The sequence below is a fragment of the Portunus trituberculatus genome, chromosome 27 (genome assembly GCF_017591435.1).
Source record: "Portunus trituberculatus isolate SZX2019 chromosome 27, ASM1759143v1, whole genome shotgun sequence".
Lineage (NCBI taxonomy): Eukaryota > Metazoa > Arthropoda > Malacostraca > Decapoda > Portunidae > Portunus > Portunus trituberculatus.
In genome coordinates this window covers 4,929,370-4,955,868 of record NC_059281.1, presented here as the reverse complement: position 1 = coordinate 4,955,868, position 26,499 = coordinate 4,929,370, and the positions used below count along the sequence as shown (strand labels likewise).

The following is a 26,499-nucleotide window of genomic DNA, read 5'->3' as shown; positions in this document are numbered from 1 at the left end:
ACACACACACACACACACACACACACACACACACACACACACACACACACACAGAGAGAGAGAGAGAGAGAGAGAGAGAGAGAGAGAGAGAGAGAGAGAGAAGCAGACAGACGCGTGTATTTAACGATATAATTCACGAAAATCATGCTCATTGAGTCACTATAAAAGAAAAATATGAATATGAATTATAGACGAAGAGTAAAAAGTAAAAGAAAAGATAAATAAATAAAAATGATAAGAAAAGGAGAAAAGACATTTAGATCTGACAAGGCAAAGAAAAGAAGAAGAAAAACGAAGTAGATAACAAAGTGATGATGATAATGATGACGATTAAGAGAGAAATAGATGATAATAACACCACCACCACCACCACCACCACCACCACCACCACCACCACCACCACCACCACCACCACCACCACCACCACCACCACCAAAAAATAATCAACGTATCCATGAAAACAACGTAGCCACACACACACACACACACACACACACACACACACACACACACACACACACACACACACACACACACACACACACACACACACTGGACATAGAGAAAGACGAGCCCTTATCACCAGCAACACTACAGGAAGCAACACAACACGCCTTCCAATGAACGCGTCGAGTCCTGTTTTTTCTTTATTGGTCTTCCTTTGTGTTCCTTTTGTGTTCTATCGTTAATCCGGCAAGCTTGATGTCGGCAGAACAACAACAGGAAGAACAGGGCGCTGCAGAACAAGGAAAGTAACACGAGTGGTTAATTATGGTCCGACTCCTGATATTGTGCCTTGACACGAAGAGAGAGAGAGAGAGAGAGAGAGAGAGAGAGAGAGAGAGAGAGAGAGAGAGAGAGAGAGAGAGAGAGAGAGAACAAGAGAACAGAGAGAACAGACACAACACAACACACACACACACACACACACACACACACACACACACACACACACACACACACACACACACACACACACACACACAACATATACGGACAGACAGACAGACAGAAAGACAGGTAGGCTTGCACGCAATGTGAAGAACGAGAGAGAGAGAGAGAGAGAGAGAGAGAGAATAAGATGTGAATTTCTCTCTCTCTCTCTCTCTCAGAAATTTGAGATGAGACCAACAGACGGGCAAACTCACAGATAGTAGAGAGAGAGAGAGAGAGAGAGAGAGAGAGAGAGAGAGAGAGAGAGACAACCAACTATGTACAGGAAAAATAGACAGAAACACAAGACAGATCAACAGAGAGAGAGAGAGAGAGAGAGAGAGAGAGAGAGAGAGAGAGAGAGTACACTCCCAGTTTGTCCTCACCATCGATCGGACGAGTCCATTTCAGGGTAGCGGGTGGGGAAGGACGCGTTCCAGCCTCGCCAGAGATGGGGTTTGTCAAGGCTCCTCTTCCCTTCCTCTCACTGTCTGTCTTCCTCCTTCTGTGCCTTTTCTTCCCCCTGTCTCCCCCTGTCTCTCTATCTCACCCATCTGTCTCTCTATCTGTCTGTCTTTGCAAATCAATTCGTCTTTCTCTCGTCTCTCTCTCTCTCTCTCTCTCTCTCTCTCTCTCTCTCTCTCTCTCTCTCTCTCTGTTCTTAGGTTCCATGGCAGAAAAGTCTAGTTTTTCTTTTAATTGTATTTTTTGTTAATTTCAAGTTATTTTTCATCGTGTGTGTGTGTGTGTGTGTGTGTGTGTGTGTGTGTGTGTGTGTGTGTCGGTCGGTCGTAATCATGCATCATCATCTATTTCTTTTTAGTTGGTAACCTTGAAGGAACTTGAGAGAGAGAGAGAGAGAGAGAGAGAGAGAGAGAGAGAGAGAGAGAGAGAGAGAGAATGGAATACACATCTGTACATTTTCTCTTAAGATGAGGAGAAAAAAAATTGAGAACGGTTGAAAAATGGAATATGTAATTAAAGTAAAAATAACACACACACACACACACACACACACACACACACACACACGGACCACCACCACCACCACCACCACCACTATGAATAAGACTCCATTGGCTCATGAATAACCTGTTGACATTTTCTGCGCCGGTTATAACTTCGACGTGGCAACAATGTCCGTCCAGAGAAAGATCGAATGGCACAGTCGACTACTGGCTACACACACACACACACACACACACACACACACACACACACACACACACACACACACACACACACACACAGAAAAGGATCACGAATTTACGTACACCATCTCTTTACTGCGTGTGTGTCTGTGTGTCGGTGTGGGTGTGTGAAATGGATTAAAGAGAAGACGTGAAGAGGGAGCGCACGCCCCTTCCTCTCCAGCAGACCCTCTTCCCCCAACCTTCCCCTTCCCCTACGAGAAGTGATCCCCCCTTTCCTCCTTCTCCCTTCCCTTCAACTGTCTGTTCTTAAGGGGGAGTTGACCCATTTTTCTACTCCACCTCTGTTATTTTGTAATGGAAAGGAATAATGACAAACCGACTGCTGATAGTGAAGGAAATGAGGAAGGAAGGAGAAAGTGATAGAGGGAAAAGGAGAGGGAAGGAAAAAGAAAATGATAAGGAGAAAGAGATGAAGGAAATAGGAAATAGATGAGAAAGACTGGAAAGAAGATAGTTAAATGATAGGGAGAAAGAAATGAGTGAATAGGAAATAGATGAGAAAGACTGGAAAGATAGGGAGAAAGAGATGAGGGAAATAGGAAATAGATGAGAAAGACTGGAAAGAAGATAGTGATGGAATACAAAATGGGGGGAAGATAGAAAGAATGAAGGAAAGAAGGGGCGAATATTAAATAAGTAAGTATAAAAGAGAAAGTGGAGAACATGACAAAGAAAGACAAGGGAGAAGAAAATGGTTGATAAAGTAAAAGGAAAGAAGGAAAGTAAGGAAGGGAAGAATAGGAAGATGAATGAAAAGGAGTGAAGTCAGAAAGAAGATAATGGAAGAAATTGATAGATAAAAGAGGAAAAGCAAAGAAGAAAAGTAGAAAACTGTGTGTGTGTGTGTGTGTGTGTGTGTGTGTGTGTGTGTGTGTGTAAAATAATTACTGCTGTTCCACTTTTCTTTCGTCGTTTTTTTTTATTTCTTCTTTATTCCCATGTCTTCCTTTTTTGCCTCTCTATTCCTTCACCTTTTTCTTCGTCTCTTTTCCTTTTCTTAATCGCCTTGACTTTCATTTTGTTCTTTTTAGGTTTAGTTTCTTCCTATTTGTCTCCATCTTTTCCTTTTCCTTTTCCTTTTTCTATCATTTATCAATATTTATCGATCTTATTAGCTTCATCATCATTTTCGTCATTCTCTCTCTCTCTCTCTCTCTCTCTCTCTCTCTCTCTCTCTCTCTCTCTCTCTCTCTCTCTCTCATATTTGTGTACTCCTCCTCCTCCTCCTCCTCCTCCTCCTCCTCCTCCTCCTCCTCCTCCTCCTCCTCCTCCTCCTCCTCCTCCTCCTCCTCCTCCTCCTCCTCCTCCTCCTCCTCCTCCTCCTCCTCCTCCTCCTCCCAGTGGTGAAATAAGCCTTCTGCGACCGAGAGAGAGAGAGAGAGAGAGAGAGAGAGAGAGAGAGAGAGAGAGAGAGAGAGAGAAGAAAGTTGCATATTCGTAATCCACTTAGTTGTTCTGGTTCACCTGGCATAACCCCCACCTGAGCCCCACCTGACCCCCACCTGACCCCCACCTAAGCCCCACATGACCAAGAACACACCCGTGACCTTTCACCCCCAGCCCTCACCCAGCCCCATTCCTCACCCCCATTATCCCTATTCCCTATCCCCTATCCCTCCTCCCTCTCTTGTCCCTTTGTTTTCCATTTCGTTTTTCTTCCCCATTCTTCCCTCCTCTCCTATTGTTTGTTTTCTTTATTTACTCTCTCCTTTCTCTCATTTACCAATTGTCTATTAATTTTTTCTTTTTTATCTCTTTCTTTCATTATTTATTTCCTTCCCATTTCTCAATTCTTTGTTTCTATAATTTATCCTTATTTTCCTTTTTCTCTTTCCTTAGCGTCTTTTATTTCCCATTCCATACTCTTTACTTCTCACTTAACCATCTCTCTTCCCTTCCCTTACGTCCCCTTTCGTTACCCCTTACTTTCTTTCTGTTATCTCTTTCCTGCCTCTTTATGTCCCTTTCCCATTATCTCTTTCCCTCCTCCTCCTCCTTTGTCTTGGGCCTCTAAACTCCCTCTGCCCTCTTACCTTCCATCCTCTCCTTCTCATTCCTTTCCTAATCTCTCTTCTTTCTTCATCTTTCTCACTACAATCTTGCGATCTTTTTTAGTCATTTTCTTTAGCCATCTCATCTCCCTCTCATTCTCTCACCAACAGTAGTACACCTAGAATGCGCTGTAAGATCGTGGTGTAAGATTTTGTTAGGTTTGTTTGAAGGATGAGAGAAAGTGAAGGGTTCTCACTGTTTAAGTTCACCTCAAATCGTTTATCTCAAAAAAGGGTCTAGTTTTGGAGTGAATCTTGTGGGATGGAATGTTCTAGGGTGATGTTTTCCATGTTCATTCTCTTTTTTGTTTCTGTGCTTCTGTTTAGTCTTACTTTCGTCTCTTTTTTCGTATCGTCTTCATTCGCTTTTCTTTTCCTCTCTTCTGTTCCTTTCGTTTCTTATTTTCCATGTTCATTCTTTTTTTTTCTGTTTTCATGCCTCTTTTATCCTTAATTTCCTCTCTTTCTCCGCATCTCGTATCCATTTGCTTTTCTTTTCCTCAATTTTGCTTTTTTTGTGTTCTTTCCTGTCTTCGTTCACTTTTTCCTTCCCTACTTTTCCACTCTTGACCCATTGCCTTTCTTCCCGTCTCAGTCAACCTTTTTGTCTTACTTTCTTCATCCACTGTCTCTTCCTCTCGTCCTGGTTTCTCTTTCTCTCCTCTCTCTCTTCCATCCATTCCTATTACCTCTTTTATTCTTTTACCCCTGTTTCTCTCCTGGTTTCTCCCTATCTCCCCTCGTCTCCCTTTTTTCTCCCTCCCTCCCTATGTTACAATACCGAGGGACGCTGGAGAGGGGAGAGAATGGTGTCAGAAAGCACCAATAACATTGTTTGTGTGTGGGGTTGTTTGTGGGCTGGTTTGTTGTTTGTTTCGTGGTGGTCGGAGGCTCCTCATGAAGTCTTAAGGGTGACTGTCACTCCGCCGCCACACCTGAAGCGCTCCAGCGGCTCCACCACCGCCACCAACGCCACTGCCGCCGCCAACACAGCCACCATCACCGCCTCCGCCTCTCCAGTATTAGTGTTGTGTATGCCAGGGTTACATTCACATCACGTACACATAGCACATTCATGATTGCACGTATTGGTACTAATACACACACACACACACACACACACACACACACACAACAGAAAGTTAACAATATGGGTGCGATACAGGCCACCCATGAACATCTGATCATTCATTTCTGGAACTAAGAACAAATCCGGCTGCATTGGGTGTGTTCGTTTGGTCAGGCGTGCCAACCCTTAATGAAAATGTACTTCCTACTAAGAACAATTCCAAAACACCTCTCCGTCGCATTTCTACATTCAGATGGTTCTAGTTGAAGAGACACAGGTTGTTATGGATGTTTTTTTGGTGTTAATGAAGGAATAACAAGATTTCTGCATTATAGATAGTCATGGTGAAAGAGCAAGGCGTTTTTGAGTACGGGTTTTTATTTGCTTGTATCTTAACACGGTAGAAGGGCGAGTGATGATGTGTTGTTCTGGTCAAATGTAAGGATAAGTCGTTTAACTGTTACCTAGAGCCAGTTCCTTAGTCAACCTTTTTCGTTTGCTAACTATCAAACAAAACGTATTCAAGGTTGGTATTTGATCGAGGGCTTTCCAATATAGGGAGTGTTTTGGTTTGGACGCTTATGAAAAGACTGTGGAGTTCCCTAGAGCCTTAGAGTCTTCTGAATCCTGTGGTTGTCTTGTACTCTTATTTAAGTCTGATATTCCGTGTTTTTACTAAGTTTCACGGGTGCTGTCTTAAAATCAATGAACTGTGTGTTGTTTAGAGTAAAATTTTGTATCTCAAAGTATCTATTTTTGTACGATTTCAACTTGGGATAGACTGGTTTAATGTTTCAATAAGCCACATCGGTTAAGTCACTAATTGCCACGAAGTTTTGTCATCTGTACCACCTGATGTTAAATCTCTTCCTGCCGTGCTCACTGTGTTAATCTCCCGTGTCTTTATTATACACTTAATGTTCTAATGTGCTTCTTTTTCTTCATTTCCAGTCTGCAACTTTGTGTGTCACGACAAATGCCTCAAGCCGGTCGTGTCGCCATGCTCCAGCGTGGCCTCCACCCTCGTGAAGGTGAGTGTGGGTGTGTGTGTGTGGTTAATTCAGTGTTTTCTTTCATCTATCTATTTCTCATCTATTTGTGTGTGTTCTTCACCAAGTTCGTCTGCTGGTCACCCAACTAGCCTTTTCCCCTACGGAAAGAGCTCAGAGCTCATACTAACCGATCTTCGGGTAGGACTGAGACCACATCACACACCGGGAAAACGAGGCCACAACCCCTCGAATTACATCCCGTACCTATTTACTGCTAGGTGAACGGAGGCTACACATTTGCCGGGACTCGAACCCAGGCCCTCTCTCGCGCGCGCGTGCGCTTGTGTGTGTGTGTGTGTGTGTGTGTGTGTGTGTGTGTGTGTGTGTGTGTGTGTGTGTGTGTGTGTGGTCAATATCTATTTTATCCATCTATCTGTCTGTTTGCTTATCTATCTATCTCTTACCTGTGTGTGTGTGTGTGTGTGTGTGTGTTTCACTGTTTGATCTGCTGCAGTCTCTGACGAGACAGCCAGACGTTACCCTACGGAACGAGCTCAGAGCTCATTATTTCCGATCTTCGGATAGGCCTGAGACCAGGCACACACCACACACCGGGACAAGGTCACAACTCCTCGATTTACATCCCGCACCTACTCACTGCTAGGTGAACAGGGGCTACACGTGAAAGGAGACACACCCAAATATCTCCACCCGGCCGGGGAATCGAACCCCGGTCCTCTGGCTTGTGAAGCCAGCGCTCTAACCACTGAGCTACCGTGTGTGTGTGTGTGTGTGTGTGTGTGTGTGTGTGTGTGTGTGTGTGTGTGTGTGTGTGTGTGTTTTACTCTACAATGGGTTATATTTTTCATCTAAATCACAGTAGTCATTAACCAGCCTCCTATGGACACATATACAAAACAATAAAGAAAGAAATCATGCCAAAGAATGATATAAAAACTTCCCCTTGCCACTTAACATTATCCGATCCACTAATCACTGCAGTAGCCAAGCGCCCACCTAGAGCAGCACCTCCTGACCTGGGCTGCTGGCATGTGTGTTAGGAGGGTGGTGGGTTAGGGGAGCGTGACACTAGCAGGGGCAGGAGGTACAATCCCGGCCAGAAGTCTTGAAACCTGACTCTTTTTTCCCTTCCTCTTTGTTTAGCGTCTTCCTTCAGTCTCGCGTCCTCTGATCTCCTTGGAACCTTTCGCTTCTCAGGTTTGCAAGGTGACAGGCAGCACATCGGAGGACTTGTGGTGGAGACGGAACAGTTGAATTAGTGGGAAAGAATACGGCACGTGAATATACATTTGGCAGTGACTGTACGTGTAAATATTAGGACGACAAGGCTGCACACGAGGCAAAGAATGGTCTACTTGTGTTTACTACTTGTCCTTTACTGTCTGGTCTGTGTGAATTTTGCTTCCTCGTGACGTTTTAGATCTATTAATGAGGGAGGGATTGTGCTGGAACAAGAAGAATTGTGGTTTACCTTCTTTTCTTGTATTCTGTAGGAGTTTTTCTTATTTTGTGTCGTTTCTTATGTATTAACTTCTCTACCTTTTATTCTTGTATTCTGTAGTGTTTTCTTTCATATATTTTGCATCTTCCTTTTTTTAGTAGCTTCTCCATATATATTTGTATGGGTCACTTAAAGTAGAGCCTCTGAAAAATAGTGAGGAAGTGTTTCTTAATGAGGTTTTGTATCAGTACAGGTGATATCGAGTATTGGAAAAGGTTCAGGCTATTGACCTGAATTTTGTATCTTTTTCTTTATGTATTAGCTTCTTCATATGTTTTTGTATGGATCACTTATACTACAGCCTCAGAAGGAAGTGTTTCTTAATGAGATTTTGTATCAGTACAGGTGATATCGAGTATTGGAAAAGGTTAAGGCTATTGACGTGAATATGAAGTCTTTTGTTTTAAACCTGAATAAGTAGCCAGATGAAGATGCTGACTCATCTAAATCTTACCACAAAGGGAGGTGAGGTGTCTTTGTTTTATCTCACTGCAAGGTTATGTCGAGCCTGGAAAAAAAAAAAAATAAGGATATTGGCCTAAATACAATGCCTCGTGTTTTGTATTAAAGTGTCAAGCAAGATGAAGCAATTTGAATCTTACTGTGGAAGGCTCTAGAGTGTCTTTGCTTGAGCTCGTACAAATTTGTTGGTTGTGAAATAGAGTGGTTGCTGAATGGAACAAACTCAGTAATCAGGTTGTCATCTACAATTAACAGTTTCCTGAGATCATAAAGCTTCGTCATATCTCTGAAGTTGACAATTTTCACACCATGATTTATTGCTTAAGTCCATCTCGATATCGACCCATCAAGCTATCGTGTTTCATTCTATTGGTCTTTCCTTATATTTCCTGTCATTTTTTTCTCTTTTCTTTAAATCAACATTATACTTCCTGTCACTTGTTCCCTGTATGTATTCCTCGCCTCCTCCTACTCTCGTGCATCTGTTCACCACGTAACAGGCCCTGACATGTCCAAGTCTAACCTCACCTGACTTTCCCTCTCCCCTCAGACTCCGGTGGCTCATTGCTGGTCGGAGCCAATTCACGTTCGCCGCCGCCACTGTAATGTCTGTCGCAAGAAGCTGGACGACACCCTAGCCCTGAAATGTGAAGGTGGGTATAGTTGTTAGTAAGGTTGGTGTGTATGGCTGTTAGCAAGATGAGCGTGACTATTAGTAAGGTAAGGCTATCAGTAGGGTGAGCGTGTGGCTGTCAGTAAAGTGGGTATGTATGGCTGTTAGTGAGTGTGTATGGCTGGCTGTCAGTAAGGTGTGTATGAATAGCTGTCAGTAAGGAGAGTATACTAGTAAACAATATTTTTAAGATTCCAGTAAGCAACGATTGAATATTCCAGCACACATTAATGAAGGGTTGAGAGTTCCAGTATGAAAGTAGCACACAATGATAAAGAGATTTCAGTAAGGAAGGATCCATAGGTACAGAAAAAAAGTAAATAAATGATAGTAACTCACAGTAAGAAAAAAAAGTAATGTTACAGTGAGACAGTATTAACCACTTAAATACCATGACGCGTTTCCATATTAATTTTGTTCACTATTTGGTGATTTTATACATCTTCAGAAACTCATGTGGGGATAGAAATATTGAAGACTGTGGCCATTATTAATCTTCTGACCTCCATAGACCATTCCTAATGTAAATAAAATGGTCTAATCGTACACAAATCTCAAGGTAAAAATGTGTCCCAGTATTGAAGGGGTTAAGAGTTACAGTCAACAGAAATTTAAGGATATAGGTTCCATTAAGTAGAATTTCAGAGTTCCAATAAAAAAATTAATAGATCACAGAATACAAAAGGTGAATGATTTAGTAAGTGTATAAAGCTACAGCAAATTAGTAAATAGCCTTAAAACACTTTGCCATTTGTCAAGTGGTTTAAAGTTACCTACATATCGCTATGATACACAGGTTCTAGGTGGTTACACTGAAGATGCGCTTGGGTGGTGATATGGGCCCTAATATAGGTACCACTATAAATAAAATTACCTGCGCCACTAATGGGCGGAAGCTGAACAGCGCTTCTCATACACTCTTCAAGTGTGCCTACAAGCGCTATAGGCCTTACCGAAAAGAAAAAAATATATATAGATTTAGGAGGATTTAAGATTATAGCAAGGTAAAAATTAAGGTTTTCCGTTCCTATAAGCAAGAATGTACGCTTCCAGTTTCAGTAAGCATAAGATTTATCTAAAGAATTTATTAGTAGTAAGGAAAATATAGAAGACAATGTAAGCAAAGGAAGATGTAGATAGATATCTAGATAGAGAAGAGAAGTGTATAAACATATACAAAGAGTTTATTGACCACACCACTACTACGTATATTATTTACTTACTGCATATAATACACACGTACTATCTTGAGAACACGTAAATATGTCTAAATAGATAAACATATACAAAGAGTTTATTGACCACACTTCTACTACGTATACTGTTTACTCATTTCACATAATACACACCTACTGTCTTGAAAACACTACTGATTGATCCACCCATCACAACTGTACTCCACCGAAACACATGCACACATACACATCTTAACTTTCTCTTCCTTTGCATTGCAGTGTGCGAGTACTTTGTGCACGTGGACTGCGAGGACTTCGTGGTTCCAAACTGCAAGGACTGCGCCATCTTTATCTTGGACAAGACTCTTCCCCAAGTGGTACAACAACACCACTGGCGCGAGGGAAACCTACCTGCCAACTCAAAATGTGTGGTGAGTGACGCTGTGGTGATGAACGAGAGGTGTAAAAATGAGTAGAATATTAATCTTATGATGATGAGTGGAATAGGATAAGCAGAATGGTGATGTAGTGGGAGATTGTGATCAGTAAGGGAGTGAGTGATGCTGTGGTGATGAACAATAGGTGTTTAATAATGTAGAATAAGCAGAATGATGAAACAGGGAGAGATTGTAATGAGTGAATGAATAAGCGAACAGATCGGTAGTGATGTAGTGGTGAATGATGGTGAGTGAACGTAATGGTGGTGTGGTGGACCTTGGGGCGTTGGGAGTGGTGAGGGCATATGTGTTAGTGGTGATAGGAGAGGAGGAAGAGGAGAAGGAGGAGGAGGAGGAGGAGGAGGAGGAGGAGGAGGAGGAGGAGGAGGAAGAAGAGGAAGAGGAAGAGGAGGAGTAAAAGAAGATGTGATGGTGGAGAGTAATGGCCGTGGTGAGAGGAAAGAGTGCTGGAGGAGGAGAAGGAAGAGGAGGAGGAGGAATAGTTAATAGACTTAGATGTGGACGAGGGAAAAAAAAGAAGGTGGAGCAGGAGAAGGAGGAAGAAGAGGATACATGAAGAAAAAGAGAAAATAAGAAGAGAGGAGGAAAGAAGATTGAGACAAAGCACACACACACACACACACACACACACACACACACACACACACACACACACACACACACACACACACACACACACACACACACACACACAAGTGGTAGAGAGAGAGAGAGAGAGAGAGAGAGAGAGAGAGAGAGAGAGAGAGAGAGAGAGAGAGAGAGACTGTATAGGTGTGGCTGGCATTGGTGTGATGGTGTAATGTAGTGATGGTGGTGGTGTTGCAGGTGGACAAGAAGACATGTTGGACTGCCGAGTGTCTGGCGGGGCTGCGGTGCGAGTGGTGCGGCTACACGGTGCACGCCAGCTGCTCCAGCAGGGTGCCGGAGACATGCACCTTTGGACTGCTGGAACCCATCATGCTGCCCCCGAGTGCTGGTCAGTTTGCTTATACACACACACACACACACACACACACACACACACACACACACACACACACACACACACACACACACACACACACCATCAGAACACTCGGCATACTATCAGTTTCAGTAGTTTAAACATCGATTTCGGAGTTAGAGTGAGAGAACCTTATCTTATGCGCTTCAGTTTTGCCCATCTTATCATTCAGATCCGCTCATTCCTCTGTCTCCCTCACATACTCTTACAAAGAACCACAACCTCCGTTTTGCTACACTCCACACACTCACTTCTTACACATCCAAACTCATTCACTCACGTTGTCAGCTCTAAAGGTTTAACATAAACACAATCACACCTACACACTTTAAGACATACAGACACTCACATTTACCCTAACACAGCCATACATCACTACAGCACACACACACACACACACACACACACACACACACACACACACACACACACACACACACACACACACACACACACACACACACACACACACACACACACACACACACACACACACACACACACACACACACACACACACACACACACACACACACACACACACACACACACACACACACACACACACACTCATGCTATGCCTTCACTAAAGACACACAGACGCACTTTCAACCAGAGATAACCTTGCCCTCGCCCTCACCATGTCTCTCCCCCTGTGCAGTAAGCATCCCACGAACAGAGGTGCCCATGGAAGCCATCATCGGGGTACAGAACAGGAGGAAGGACACGCTCTCCCGCGAATGTACGTGTACGTGTTCCTGGTAATAGTAGCAGTAGTAGTAGTAGCAGCAGCAGCAGCAGCAGCAGCAGCAGCAGTAGTAATAGTAATAGTAGTAGTAGTAGTAGTAGTAGTAGTAGTAGTAGTAGTAGTAGTAAGTAGTTTTAGTAGTAGTTTACCGGTATGTAATTCCTATATGTATTATAAATGAAAGAAATTGCTGTTTTTCTTGTATCCTACTTGTTTTTCCTCCTCTCTTTCATTTCTTTCTTTCTTCCCTCCCTGAATTCTTCCTTCTCTTCCTCCTTTTTCATTTCTTCCTCCCTCCTTCCCTCCCTTCTTCCTTCCTTCCTTCCTTCCTTCCTTCCCATATTCTCGTTTTTCTCTTTACTTCCTCTAATGCCCTTTTATCTTTCTTAGTCTCTCCTCTTGTGCCCCTGTCTTCCATTCCTTTCTCTCTCCGCCTCCCTTTCCTGCCACTAACCCCCCATCCGTGCCTCAACCCGCAGCAAGGAGCATCTCTGAGGAGTTCGTGAGTGAGGGCTACAAGGCGCGTGAGGCTGAGGAACCAGCCATGAGGGAGAGATCCAAGGACAGGGATGAGAAAGACGAAGGTAAGGACAGGGCTGGTATTGGGAAATGCTTTGCTTTCTCACCGCGACTATTTTCAAAGGTCACAGAGATAAGTTTTTTTTTTTTTTTTTAGTTGATAATGTAGTTGTCTTGTGAATCTGTCTCTAGAGTCGTAGATATTCTTAAAGGAACCGTGAGCTTTCAATTCTAGTCTTTTGGAAGTAGTGGTGTGGCGCGGATGTTTCAGAAGAGGGTTTGGAGCTGGTGTGAGGTTTGTGTTACGCCGCTGCAACAACTACAAGGACACACTGGATGGATTGATTGGTGGATGGATGAGTGAGTTGTGGAAGACGTGGATAGTGGATATTAGGATTGAATTATTGAATGAGTGAGAGGTTAGCTTTTATGTGTTCTTTGTGTCAAAATCTTTCTCTCTCTCTCTCTCTCTCCTTCACGTTGGGTTTTGAAGATAGCCATCGGTTCCTCTCGTATCATTGTTCCTGCTCCTCCTCGCCTCTCTCCACGCCATGCCTAACTCGAGCCGCTCTCTCACACAGAAGTAGTCAAGGTGTTTGATGGCAACAGCTCACAGAGGCGCCGCATGTTCCGCCCCATCACAATCTCTAAGACTGCTTCGGTGTCGGAGTTCCTGACGGCTGCGCTGCGTGCTTTCCACCTGCCGCAGGAGGTCGGCAATACCTACCTGACGGACGCCTCTGCTGCCGAAGAGACGGAGCTGACTGATGCCTTGCCCGTGTCCAAGCTGACCCGTCGGGATGGCAAGCGACCAGCAGTGTTCCTCAGATACAGGTGACGATTCACTTTGGTATACTTTCTTTTCAATTCTTGTCTATTCTGTTCTAGTTTTCCGTGTTTACACACACACTCTCTCTCTCTCTCTCTCTCTCTCTCTCTCTCTCTCTCTCTCTCTCTCTCTCTCTCTCTCTCTCTCTCTCTCTCTCTCTCTCTCTCTCTCTCTCTCTCTCTCTCTCTCTCTCTCTCTCTCTCTCTCTCTCTCTCTCTCTCTCTCCAGCCACGCCTCTATATTTACTTACTACCCTTTGTGCTTCCTTTCTCCCCCTTCCTCCTGCCTTCCCTCCTTCCAACCCCACCAGCCCCTCACACCGTCCGTGCTATGCTTATCCCCCTCAGTACTTCCTCCTTCACACTTTGTTTGTTCATCTCTCGTGTGTGCCAACGAAGCCAGTATGATGACTTGACTGTATGTTTGTACGCGTGTGTGTGTGTGTGTGTGTGTGTGTGTGTGTGTGTGTGTGTGTGTGTGTGTGTGCGTTTGTGTGAAGGTGACAGAGCAACCATATCATATTACCTTCACGATGTTTATGTTCGTTTGCTTCTTCTACGTCTTTGTCTATCGTCCTTCCCATTATAACTACATCTACCTTTTCTTCGTGGACACAGGGAGAAAGGCAATGATGAGGGCCAAATCCACGTGTACCCGTCTCGCCTGGGCGGTGCCGTGGGCGTGGAACATACTGTGCTGCCCGTCACCTCCCACACCTGCGTTACTGAAGTCATCTCGCTGGCCCTCAAGAAGTTCGACCTCCCTGACGCCAACCCAGAGGACTACCGCCTGGTGGAGGTTATGCTGGACAAGGGAGGTGAGTGTGTGTGTGTGTGTGTGTGTGTGTGTGTGTGTGTGTGTGTGTGTGTGTGTGTGTGTTCGTGGTCAATAAACTGTCTTTGCATTCATTTATCTATCCATTTATTCGTGTGTGTGTGTGTGTGTGTGTGTGTGTGTGTGTGTGTGTGTGTGTGTGTGTGTGTGCGCGTGCTGAGAGAGTTTCGTAAGTGATATTAAGTATGTGTGTGGCGCACGGAATGAAGAGAGAGAGAGAGAGAGAGAGAGAGAGAGAGAGAGAGAGAGAGAGAGAGAGAGAGAGAGTGAGAGAGAGGAAGGTAGGTGAAGTGTGCATTTAAACTAGAAGCGTCTAAAGATCTTCACAATAAATCAATACCAGGTCATGTCACGCCTCTGCGAATAAAAAAAAAAAAAATAGAACCCGCGCCTTTGTCACTGAAGGAGTAGGCTTGGAGTGGGTCTGGAGTGGGACTAGAGTGGACTGGAGTTGGGAGTCGGGGAGGGGAAGTAGGTGGGCTAGAAGATATGACCGGTCTGAAACTTGTGATGTAGAGACAAGGAAGGGAGAGGAAGGTAAAATGGTGTTAGTCTTAGAGTAGACAGCAGAGGGCCGGAAAATGCTGGAGTAGGTGACAGTAGGAGTGGAGTGGAATGTTGGGGGGGTTTGTCTAGTAGGTGGAGTGTGGTAGGTGGGGGTCGATGGGAGGCAGTAGTGGATTTGTGTGGATCATGGGATGGCTCATGAAAAGGGAAAATGGTGAGAAATGTGTTTTTCCTTTCTTCAGATTAATCCAGCGTTAAATGTATATAGTTGTGTGTGTTTGTGTGTCTGTCTGTATGTGTGTGTGTGTGTGTGTGTGTGTGTGTGTGTGTGTGTGTGTAAGTGAGAGAGAGAGAGAGAGAGAGAGAGAGAGAGATTTATCAATCATACCATATACAGTAGGTACTCTTACAACAACAATCACCACCACCACCACCACCACAACAACACTCACCCTTCCTCTCTGCCTTCCTTCCTCCCCAACACACGCCTCACTACCTAACCCTTCCTCTCTGCCTTCCTTCCTCCCCAACACACGCCTCACTACCTAACCCTTCCCTTCCTCCCGGCACAGTATCGGAGAGGGTGATGGAGAACTCTGAGCGCCCGTGGGAGTTGATGAAGGCCGTGGCAAGGGAGAGTGTGCGGCAGATGGAGATGATGCGTTTCTATCTCCAGCTAGCCAAGGATCCCCACGGTTCCAACATCGCTCTCTTCGTCGGCAACCTTCCCCCGAACTTATCCCAGCGCCAGTACGACAACATACTGACTGACATCCTCGGAAACGGTGAGTGTTTGTATAGAAATCATTCGTTACTTTAGGTCATGTGATGTTCTGCTTCATAACTATATTGCAGGTGTTAGTGGCCTCTAGTGTGTGTGTGTGTGTGTGTGTGTGTGTGTGTGTGTGTGTGTGTGTGTGTGTGTGTGTGTGAACGTAGGCCGATGAGTGGTCTGTACTGCATTTTAAGGAGTAAAGCAGGCGATGTGTGAAAAATGAAAGGAAAAGGAGATGGAAACTTCAAATTATGCCTGTCTATTCAACTGACGTTACTGAATGTCATGGGTTAGTTTACTCACTCACTGGAGGGAAGGGAATAGTAACTGGATATTCTTATGTAACCAGCTAAATAGTCACATCACCCTTTCTCTTCCTTGTTGCTGCCATATACCACCACCACCACCACCAGCTGCCGGCTACAAGTACTCCAGTATCGGCCCCATCTACTACGAGTACGGGTCAATGGTCATTACTTACGAGGACTCTGACTTGGCTGTGCGGGCCTTCTACACCCTGAGGGAATCCCGCTACGACGACAAGACTCTGCTGGGTGAGTGTGGAGTGTAGAGTGTAGAGCAGTCATTGGCAAACTGTTCTCCGTGACTCACCAAAGTGCATGGCCTCATTTTCTTAGATAGGCATGTTTTCTAAAATTTGTGTCCTTTAGTATTCTTGAACTACTCTGACTGCTGGGTTGGTGCGCGTCAAAGTCCAACATGTACCTTTACTGCACCAATAAGCAACAAATCTTGAGAGCCACCGGTGAACACTGTGGCACAACAATGGCTGCGTGTCCAGAAGCACTCCGGTGGCTGTATTCTTTGAGCATTTCGACACCTTCCCTTTATTATTTTCAACAGGCTATAGTGTAAATTACATCCAGTACTGTTTTCATGATACTAATGATAGCTCAACATTGGCTGCACTTCCGAGGCACCTCGTGTCAGCATCTTTTAAAATTACGATATCTTACCTTCATTACTTTCAGCAACCTCTGGTGGAAATCCTATTCAGGATCGTTTTTATGATTCTTGCTCATCGAAGACTGCATCACCAGCGAGGAAAACATTCATGACAGCTGGACTGATAATCTTGCTGCCTTCGTTTGATGTCCAAATGAAAACCTGACGTGCCTTAACGCTCAGGCCATGTTATCTATGCACTTTTCTTATAACACTACTTGCACCTCTCCTCTCATGCTTCATCCCGCCCCCTGCCCTCCCCAGTGATGCTGCTGCCCAACGTACAGCCCCAGCTCATCCCCGATGGTGTCCAGCCGCTGCTCGTATTCGTCAACGTCAAGTCTGGCGGGTGTCAGGGCCTGCAGCTCATCCACTCCTTCAGGAAGCTCCTCAACCCTTACCAAGTGTTCGACTTGGACAATGGAGGACCGCTGCCAGGGTGAGTCAAGCTATAATTCACACTTAAGAGATCAGTTTCACCTTAGTAAGTCTCACACACTAGAGTCTCCAATAACAATTCCTCCGCTAGAGAATGGTGTCAGTGGTAAGTTCCCTCCCTCTCTCCCAGCCTGACACAAGCTGACCCTGCCTGGTGCATCAGGGGGAAGAGTGGCCGGTTTGGGTTGGTTACGCTCTGTTTCTTACCCCACGACGATTACTCCTTGAAAATTTCCTTTTAGATAATTCTCTCACGGTGAATTCCCTTAGGTTTATGTTATGTATTTATGGGATATGTACTGGGAGGTATGTCTGTGTGAGCCACCTCTCTTCACTTCGCCACCATTTACTTCATCTCGGTCCACTTCACCACCATATACTTCACCATCATTTACTTCACCTCTCTTCACTTCACCACCTTTACTTCACCTCTGCTCGCTTCACCACCATTTACTTCACCTCTGCTCGCTTCACCACCATTTACTTCACCTCCGTTCACTTTACCACCATTTACTATACCTCTACTCACTTCACCACGTTCACTGGTCACCTCGTCCCCTCGTCCCCTGCAGGTTGTATGTGTTCCGCAAGGTGAAGAGCTACAAGATCCTGGTGTGCGGCGGAGACGGAACCATTGGCTGGGTGCTGCAGTGCTTGGACAACGTTGGGCAGGACTCGGAATGCGAACACCCCGCCTGCGCCATCGTTCCCCTGGGCACAGGCAACGACCTGGCTCGTGTGCTGCGCTGGGGCCCGGGCTACAACGGCGGCGAGGACCCCATCAACCTGCTGAAGGACGTAATAGAGGCCGAGGAAGTGAGGCTGGACCGCTGGACTGTGGTGTTCCATGTGGATGAGAAGATGGAAGACAAACCCACCCAGACCAACTCCACCGGTTAGTTGTGTGGTTTTGTCTAGATATGAACGCACGATTGCACATCCCTCACACCGCTTCCCGACCACATACATGTATACAGATATTCGAGATAGCTCAAAGTGGCATGCTACTACTACTACTACTACTACTACTACTACTACTACTACTACTACTACTACTACTACTACTACTACTACTACTACTACTACTACTGCTGCTGCTGCTGCTGCTGCTGCTGCTGCTGCTGCTGCTGCTGCTACTACTACTACTACTACTACTACTACTACTACTACTACTACTACTACTACTACTACACCGTCTTAAAAAAAAAAAAACGTTATAGTGTCAACACAGTTAGGCAGTGTACCACTCAGCCTCACACTTTCACACCCTGCCACACATCCAGCCTGACACCCTCACACACTCCGCCGCACGCCAGTCACCTTACCTTCCATATTTAGACACCCTTATCGTCACACACACACACACACACACACACACACACACACACACACACACACACACACACACACACACACACACACACACACGTACGCATACTGCCTCATATCCTCACTAACCCTCATCGTTCCATTATCATATCCTCTTACACACACACACACACACACACACACACACACACACACACACACACACACACACACACACACACACACACACCCGGTAGCTCAGTGGTTAGAGCGCTGGCTTCACAAGCCAGGGGACCGGGGTTCGATTCCCCGGCCGGGTGGAGATATTTGGGTGTGTCTCCTTTCACGTGTAGCCCCTGTTCACCTAGCAGTGAGTAGGTACGGGATGTGAATCGAGGAGTTGTGACCTTGTTGTCCCGGTGTGTGGTGTGTGCCTGGTCTCAGGTCTATCCGAAGATCGGAAATAATGAGCTCTGAGCTCGTTCCGTAGGGTAACGTCTGGCTGTCTCGTCAGAGACTGCAGCAGATCATACAGTGAAACACACACGTCCGGTAGCTCAGTGGTTAGAGCGCTGGCTTCACAAGCCAGAGGACCGGGGTTCGATTTCCCGGCCGGGTGGAGATATTTGGGTGTGTCTCCTTTCACGTGTAACCCCTGGTGTTCACCTAGCAGTGAGTAGGTACGGGATGTAAATCGAGGAGTTGTGACCTTGTTGTCCCGGTGTGTGGTGTGTGCCTGGTCTCAGGCCTATCCGAAGATCGGAAATAATGAGCTCTGAGCTCGTTCCGTAGGGTAACGTCTGGCTGTCTCGTCAGAGACTGCAGCAGATCAAACAGTGAAACCCCCCCCCCACACACACACACAATGCCTCACCTACTCTGTTTCGCCTCATTCAGCCATACTTTATGTTGTTTCTATTCTGAGGCCGGCGATGTATTGATGTGATAACGAAATCCGACAATTGATGCTCATCCTATCAGATGACGTAAGACTAAGGAAAACGATAAGTAGTAGGTGTTGGAATGTTAATTGACAATTGATAGAGTTTCAGCTTAAGGCGGTGTCACACTAGCACTTTTCCGTCGTTTTTCAGAAAATCGACAATATTTTGACTGACTGTCACACACAAACGGTGTTTCGTCGTCACTTCCCGCCAACACAGACCGACAATGTAAACAAACATGGAGGCCACGCTGCGGCAAAGATACGCTGCTCTGAACGTAATACTGTGTATTACGAAACTTAGACGAGCTAAACAAGCCAAAAAGCGTGCATGGATGCGTTCATGGTTAGTGGTAGAAACAATGCACGTAGAAGCAGGTTGAGGAGACGCGGCAAGTCTTGTGGTCTTGGTCTTGGTATGTAAACAAAGGCGGAAAATTTGCAGACGGAAACGATCCCTATAGTCTGACAAATTCATGCGATAAGTTCATGCGGAACGTTGAAAACTAGACGAAAATCGCATTAATCGACGGAAAAAGTGCTAGTGTGACACCACCTTTAGTGGACGTGAAACGGAGAGAAAAACGCTTTGAGTAGTGGAAGAGAGTTTGGTAAGACACATGTTACTGTTGATCTTGATTGTTTCGTTGTCTCTTACCGCTCCTCTCCTCTCCTCTCCACGTCCCTCCGCCAGCCGGGTCCACCAGCGAGGACAACACCCAGATCTTCGTGATGAACAACTACTTCGGTATCGGCATCGAGGCAGAGCTGTGTCTCGACTTCCACAACGCCCGCGAAGAGAACCCCAACAAATTTAACAGCAGGTGAGCATTGGTTGGAATGCCGTACAGGTAGTTAAGGATTTTTCAGTCACCGCGGATGGTTACTGTCGTCTCTTAGCAAGGATGTGTGGCGTGTAGTGTTTGTGATCTTAATCATATCCATGAACTCCTCTTGGGAAGGTAACAGTTAACAGTTTACGGTCAACGGGGCACCGGCCTAGCACACTAAGTCGCCAGTCCTTGAAGGATTATACAATTGGAGGAAAAGTATCTTGAAACTTATCTCTTGCAAGAAGCAAAGTCATAGGAAATGGAAATGCATGTTGAACCAAGCAGGGAGTTGCAGAGTTTACCAGTGAAAAGAGTGAAAGATTGAAAAAAAGTTGATAACTCTTGCATTAGGGAGGTAGACAGACAGACAGACAGCCGTGAACAACACATATTACACCATCGAGCATGGCCATACCCCTAACACTTCTCCCACATCTACAGGCTGCACAACAAGAGCGTATACGTCAAGATGGGGCTGCGCAAGATGGTCTCTCGTAAGCTGTGTAAGGACCTGCACAAAGAGATACGCCTCGAGGTGGACGGCAAGCCTGTAGAATTGCCGCCGCTGGAGGGAGTCATCATCCTCAACATTCTGTCTTGGGGGTCAGGAGCCAACCCGTGGGGGCCAGAGAAGGACGACCAGTTCAACAAGCCCAACCACTGGGACGGACACCTCGAGGTTGTTGGTGTGACTGGCATCGTCCACCTCGGCCAGATCCAGTCAGGCCTGCGATCTGCCATCCGCATCGCCCAAGGAGGTGAGTCACAGCCTCCTGGGTGGAGGGACGGAAGGGGGCAGGAAGAGAAAGGGAAGTGGAGGGAAGGAAAGGGAAGGTGAGGAAACAGAAGGAAAGGGAAGATGAAGAGAAGGGAGTTGACGAAATGGAGAGGGAAGCAAAGAGAGATATGGTAGGAAAGGAGATTCGATTGACTGACTGGCTGATTGATTGGCTGATTAATGATTGACTGACTGATTGGAAGGGAATGGGAAGGAAAATATGGCAGCGAAGGCAATAGATTGATGGAGAAGGAAGGAAGAGAGAGAGAGAGAGAGAGAGAGAGAGAGAGAGAGAGAGAGAGAACACGGGGTCACGGTAGAAAGAGATATGAGGGTGTCGCTTATCAACAGGTCTGAGAGAGAGAGAGAGAGAGAGAGAGAGAGAGAGAGAGAGAGAGAGAGAGAGAGGTGGTAGGGAAGAATGAGTGAGGGGGGAGGTAGGGAGGACTTGGGTGGGGGAATGAGAAGATGAGAGACACTCTGTCACTTAATTTGCACGCTTGTCATCAGCCAACACACACACACACACACACACACACACACAGAGAGAGAGAGAGAGAGAGAGAGAGGGAGGATATTTTATCTACACTTACATTATATCTCTAGTGCACATTCGTATGGTCATGTACTTTTTAGATGTGTGTGTGTGTGTGTGTGTGTGTGTGTGTGTGTGTTACCTGAACAGTGAAAACAAGAGAGCAGACCACCGTGAAATTTCGTGGTATATGACTGAAGTCTCTCTCTCTCTCTCTCTCTCTCTCTCTCTCTCTCTCTCTCTCTCTCTCTCTCTCTCTCTCACACACACACACACACACACACACACACACACACACACACGTAGTAGCAAAGAGGTGATGAGGACTAATCTAGCTTTAATTTAGGGTCTTTAAGAGTGGGAAGGGGAGAGATAGAGAAAGAGAGAGAGAGAGAGAGAGAGAGAGAGAGAGAGAGATGGGGGGGGAGCTGCATTAGGTGATGTTATGTAATTCGTCGTGTATATTATATCTTAAGTGATATTTTTTAAATCTTTAGCTTATTCATGACAATGTGTGGGTTTTTTTTTTATGTTATGGCCTATAGCGCCTGTAGGTCTACTTGAGTATGGGAAGCGCTGTTCAGCTTCCACTCATTAGCGGCGCAGGCAATTTTATTTACAGTGGTACCCATATTAGGGCCCATATCACCACCCAAGCGCATCTTTGGTGTAACCACCTAGAACCTGTGTATCATGGTGACATGTAGGTAACTTTAAACCACTCGACAAATAGCAAAGTTTAAGGCGGCACATGGTGGGATTCGAACCTGTGTGTGGACGTCTGTCCGATCCCACGCTCACCACCTTATCCACTACGCCACTCTGTGTGTGTGTGTGTGTGTGTGTTATAATTTATTAGTTTATTCATTTGTTTATTTGCTGGGTTTTTTTTACCAACTTGTGTGTCTGTAAATATTAACTTTTTATTTTTTCTTCTATTTCATTCCCTTTACTATTTTTTCTTATCTTTTCGTGGTCTACTAAGATTAAGTTTGCTGTCTATTGATCTATCCATCTATCTGTCTATCTATTCATCTTCCTTTCTTCCTTTCTTTCTTTGCATTTTCCTTCACTTGGTCTTTCATTCGTATGTATGTATGTATGTATGTATGTATGTATGGTACTTACGATGATGTAACATGCCAGCTAGACCTGTTTTGTCACGCGTCCTTACTACACAAACGTACGTACATCCATCTGGCGTAACGAGGTGTGTGTGTGTGTGTGTGTGTGTGTGTGTGTGTGCGTACGTTTACCGGTTCTCTTCTCCCTCAGGTCACATCCGTATCAAGCTGAACTCCGAGCTACCGGTTCAAGTGGATGGTGAACCGTGGAACCAGGCGCCCGGCGAGGTGGTGGTTCTCAAATCAGCCCTCAAGGTGGGTCGGGTAGGCCTGGTGGGGCTGGGACGGGTAATGTAGTAAAGTGAAAGGTTTGCGCCGGGTTTGGTAATAAAGACAATATTCTTAACCTGCGCTGCACCTCCCCTACATTCAAAAAGGCTCTAGTTATGGTTACAGGTGTTTTTTACGGTTCTAGTGACAGATTAACAGGATTTTTTTTACATTATTATCAGGAGAAACTCTTGAGAACGCGGTTAATTATCTCTGTAGCCTTTGAAATGGTGGTGAGAGTAAAGCGTATCTAACTACAGGTCTCGATAAAAGTAGTAGTAAGGAAAGGTTGACTGATTGATTAATTGGATGTTTGGCGCCACAGCAGTGAGGTTATGTAGCACAGGGGTGAGTGAAGCTGCAGGGAACGTTGGGAAGGAATGGATAGGAAGGGGGAGGGGCTAGACAGGAGGTGTACGTGGCGGTGGTGGTGGTGGCGGTAGTGGACGATGGAGAAGAAAAATCGATTCGTTTTTTTCAGTCTTTATCTTTCTCTAATTTGTGGTGTTGAGTTTTTCCAAGTCTTCATGTTTTTTTTTTTCTTATTTTTTTTTTCTCTTCATACTTTTATTTTCTACCTTTCTCAGTTTTCTTTTTTTTTTTTTTTTTGTGTGTGTACCTAACCACAAAATTTCATGGTTTCTACTTGTAATTTCCTTCCTTTATTTTCCTTTTCTTCCTTCCTAAGTGTTGTTAATTCGTTGTTATTTTATTGTTATTATTAAGCTGTTGTGTTTTCTTACTTCCTATATTTTCTGTATCCTTATTTTGTCGTATTCTTGTTGTTTCTTGTTGAAGTATTCATATCCTCGTAAAATGTTCCTTGTGTTGTCATTTGTTGTTGCTATTGTTGTTGTTACTGCTGTTGCTGTTGCTGTTGTTGCTGTTGTTGTTCTTGAAGTTACTGATAATTCTCTTTTTACTCATTCTATGATAATATTGATCTTAAGGATATGCTTCACAGTCTCTCTCTCTCTCTCTCTCTCTCTCTCTCTCTCTCTCTCTCTCTCTCTCTCTCTCTCTCTGAAGAAATAATAGCATTGTGCTTGCTAATTCTTCCCTTCCTTCAATTTTCCCTCATTATCATCATCATCATCTCCTCCTCCTCCTCCTTCTTCTCCTCCTCCTCCTCCTCCTCCTCCTCCTCCTCCTCCTCCTCCTCCTCCTCCTCCTCCTCCTCCTCCTTCTTCTTCTTCTTCTTCTTCTTCTTCTTCTTCTTTTTCATCATCATCATCATCTTCTTCTTCTTCTTCTTCTTCTTCTTCTTCTTCTTCTTCTTCTTCTTCTTCTTCTTCTTCTTCTTCTTCTTGGTGAAATTGAGAACAAGAGACACCTTGATGCATTGATTTTTGTTGTTCTTGTTCTTATTTTTCTCGTTTCTGCAGTTGTTGTCATTGTTGTCACTTGTTGTTATTGCTGTCGCTGCCGCCGCAACCACCACCACCACTACTACTACTATTACTGCTGCTAGTACTGTTGTTATTGTTAGTGTTGTTGTTGTTGCTGTTGTTGTTATTGTTATTGTTGTGTTCATGTTATATTTATCTCACATTCCTCATTTTCACTCATGTTCTTTACTTGCTTTTGAGTGGATTCCCTTTTTCTTTCTTTCTTTCTTTCTTTCTTTCTTCATCTTCTTCTGCAACAGCTTATCCCGTGTATGAACGAATGGCTGTCTTTGTGGTGGCTATGAACGTATTATCTTTTATGTATGTATGTGTGTATACTTTATCGTTACTCTCTCTCTCTCTCTCTCTCTCTCTCTCTCTCTCTCTCTCTCTCTCTCTCTCCATGGTTCAGATAATATGTTTCCCCATTAGATAAGCATAGCACAACCTTCTACGCCACGTGTCCACTCCTACACACACACACACACACACACACACACACACACGGTTAGGTAGTCTTGCCTCCCTCCCCCTCCCTCTTCTCCCTCCCTCCCTCCCCTCTTTCCCTCCTTCCCTCTCTCCCCTCTTTCCCTCCCTCCCTCCCCAGTAATTCCACAGCAGCTCACCACAACTCCCTCCTATTCTCTCTCTCTCTCTCTCTCTCTCTCTCTCTCTCTCTCTCCGAGACACATGCTGATAAGGTCGACAGAATAAATTGCTACTTATTATTGTATTATATATATATATATATATATATATATATATATATATATATATATATATATATATATATATATATATATATTGCTTATAACTTCATATTTCTTCAAGTATTGTTAGAAAGTGTCAATCATCGCTTCTTTTTTTTCTCCGTGTTTTTTTTTTTTTTTTCCTGCACTCAAAATTCTTTCACTCATTTGCAATATTATTTTTTACATTTTTTTTTTTTTACTTCTTTCTGAATTGCTGTTTGTTTTTTCTTGTACGCATAAAAATTAATGATTATATTCTCTCTCTCTCTCTCTCTCTCTCTCTCTCTCTCTTAATTTATTCATATATATTTTTACTTATGGAATTGCCATGATTTTTGTGATGATAATGATAATGATGATGATGATGATGATTGTATTCTTTCCATTGGCTTTTACTGCATCATTTTTATGCTTTTTTAACATAATAATAATAATAATGATGATAATAATAATAATAATAATAATAATAATAATAATAATAAGTCTTAAGTGTATATTAAGTTATGCTAATTGATAAGAATATATTAATAATGGTGACGGTGATGATTTCGGCTAATTGGTGGTGAGGGGAGGAGTGAGAGAGAGGGGGGGCTGAGATACGATTGAGTGATGATGATGATGGTGATGGTGATGGTGATGGTGATGATGGTATGGATGAGTGATGATGATGGTGATGATGGAAAGGCTGATGAACGGTGATGATGCTAAATACTCAGGATAAGCGATGCTCTGTGTGTGTGTGTGTGTGTGTGTGTGTGTGTGTGTGTGTGTGTGTCCATGCTCGGCACCTCAGACACCTTAAGAACAGTCACTTGCATCTTAAAAGTTCATTGCGCACAAATCCAAACCTAGAGACGGACTGTTTGTGTTCCTCCCAGTGTCGAACTTGAGTCATTTTGTCCTGAATACTTTCTCTTATATTTTCGAGTTCAAGATGTTATTATTCGTAGGTATATAATTTAATAGTTTTCCTTAGTCACCTGCCACATATATATCTTCATTTTTACTCTCATCTTAGTAACTGTGTATCAGTTTGCCAGTTGTCTATGGTACTATTTGAGAATAATGTAAAAGGATATTAAGTTGAACTATTGGTAATGAAATTTATTGTAAATTTGCATTCAGGCTTGTGTTTGTGGAAGTCTTTCTGTATACCAGACTGACATCCTTCAAGGGGAAGCGTCTCCACAAAGGCAAAGACACAAAACTGGGCATAAAATTTGTCATTGATACAAATCTGGGAGCGACATCACATCTGCTGGGGGGATTTGAAACGTTATGAAGTGGCGAGAGAGAGAGAGAGAGAGAGAGAGAGAGAGAGAGAGAGAGAGAGAGAGAGAGAGAGATGTGTGTGTGTAGCGAGGGATGTGTGTGAGACGTGTGGTGGTGGTGGATAAAGG

At 44.4% G+C, this 26,499-nt stretch overlaps 1 protein-coding gene across 3 annotated transcripts in view; it reads left to right on the top strand.

Annotated features, from left to right (window-relative positions):
* LOC123509699 (diacylglycerol kinase theta-like) overlaps positions 1-26,499 on the top strand; it is a 59,050-nt gene that overhangs the window by 24,392 nt on the left and 8,159 nt on the right. For 2 of the 3 annotated variants that reach the window (XM_045264191.1, XM_045264193.1), the window contains exons 2-16: positions 6,219-6,298; positions 8,794-8,896; positions 10,371-10,522; positions 11,375-11,525; positions 12,214-12,300; positions 12,780-12,884; positions 13,401-13,653; positions 14,266-14,465; positions 15,562-15,774; positions 16,178-16,318; positions 16,995-17,169; positions 17,741-18,063; positions 20,114-20,243; positions 20,694-21,010; positions 22,841-22,944. In XM_045264191.1, coding sequence (XP_045120126.1) covers positions 6,219-6,298; positions 8,794-8,896; positions 10,371-10,522; positions 11,375-11,525; positions 12,214-12,300; positions 12,780-12,884; positions 13,401-13,653; positions 14,266-14,465; positions 15,562-15,774; positions 16,178-16,318; positions 16,995-17,169; positions 17,741-18,063; positions 20,114-20,243; positions 20,694-21,010; positions 22,841-22,944 — 2,534 coding nt within the window. The remainder of the gene's footprint in view (positions 1-6,218; positions 6,299-8,793; positions 8,897-10,370; positions 10,523-11,374; positions 11,526-12,213; positions 12,301-12,779; positions 12,885-13,400; positions 13,654-14,265; positions 14,466-15,561; positions 15,775-16,177; positions 16,319-16,994; positions 17,170-17,740; positions 18,064-20,113; positions 20,244-20,693; positions 21,011-22,840; positions 22,945-26,499) is intronic. The other variant, XM_045264192.1, reaches the window with a different exon arrangement.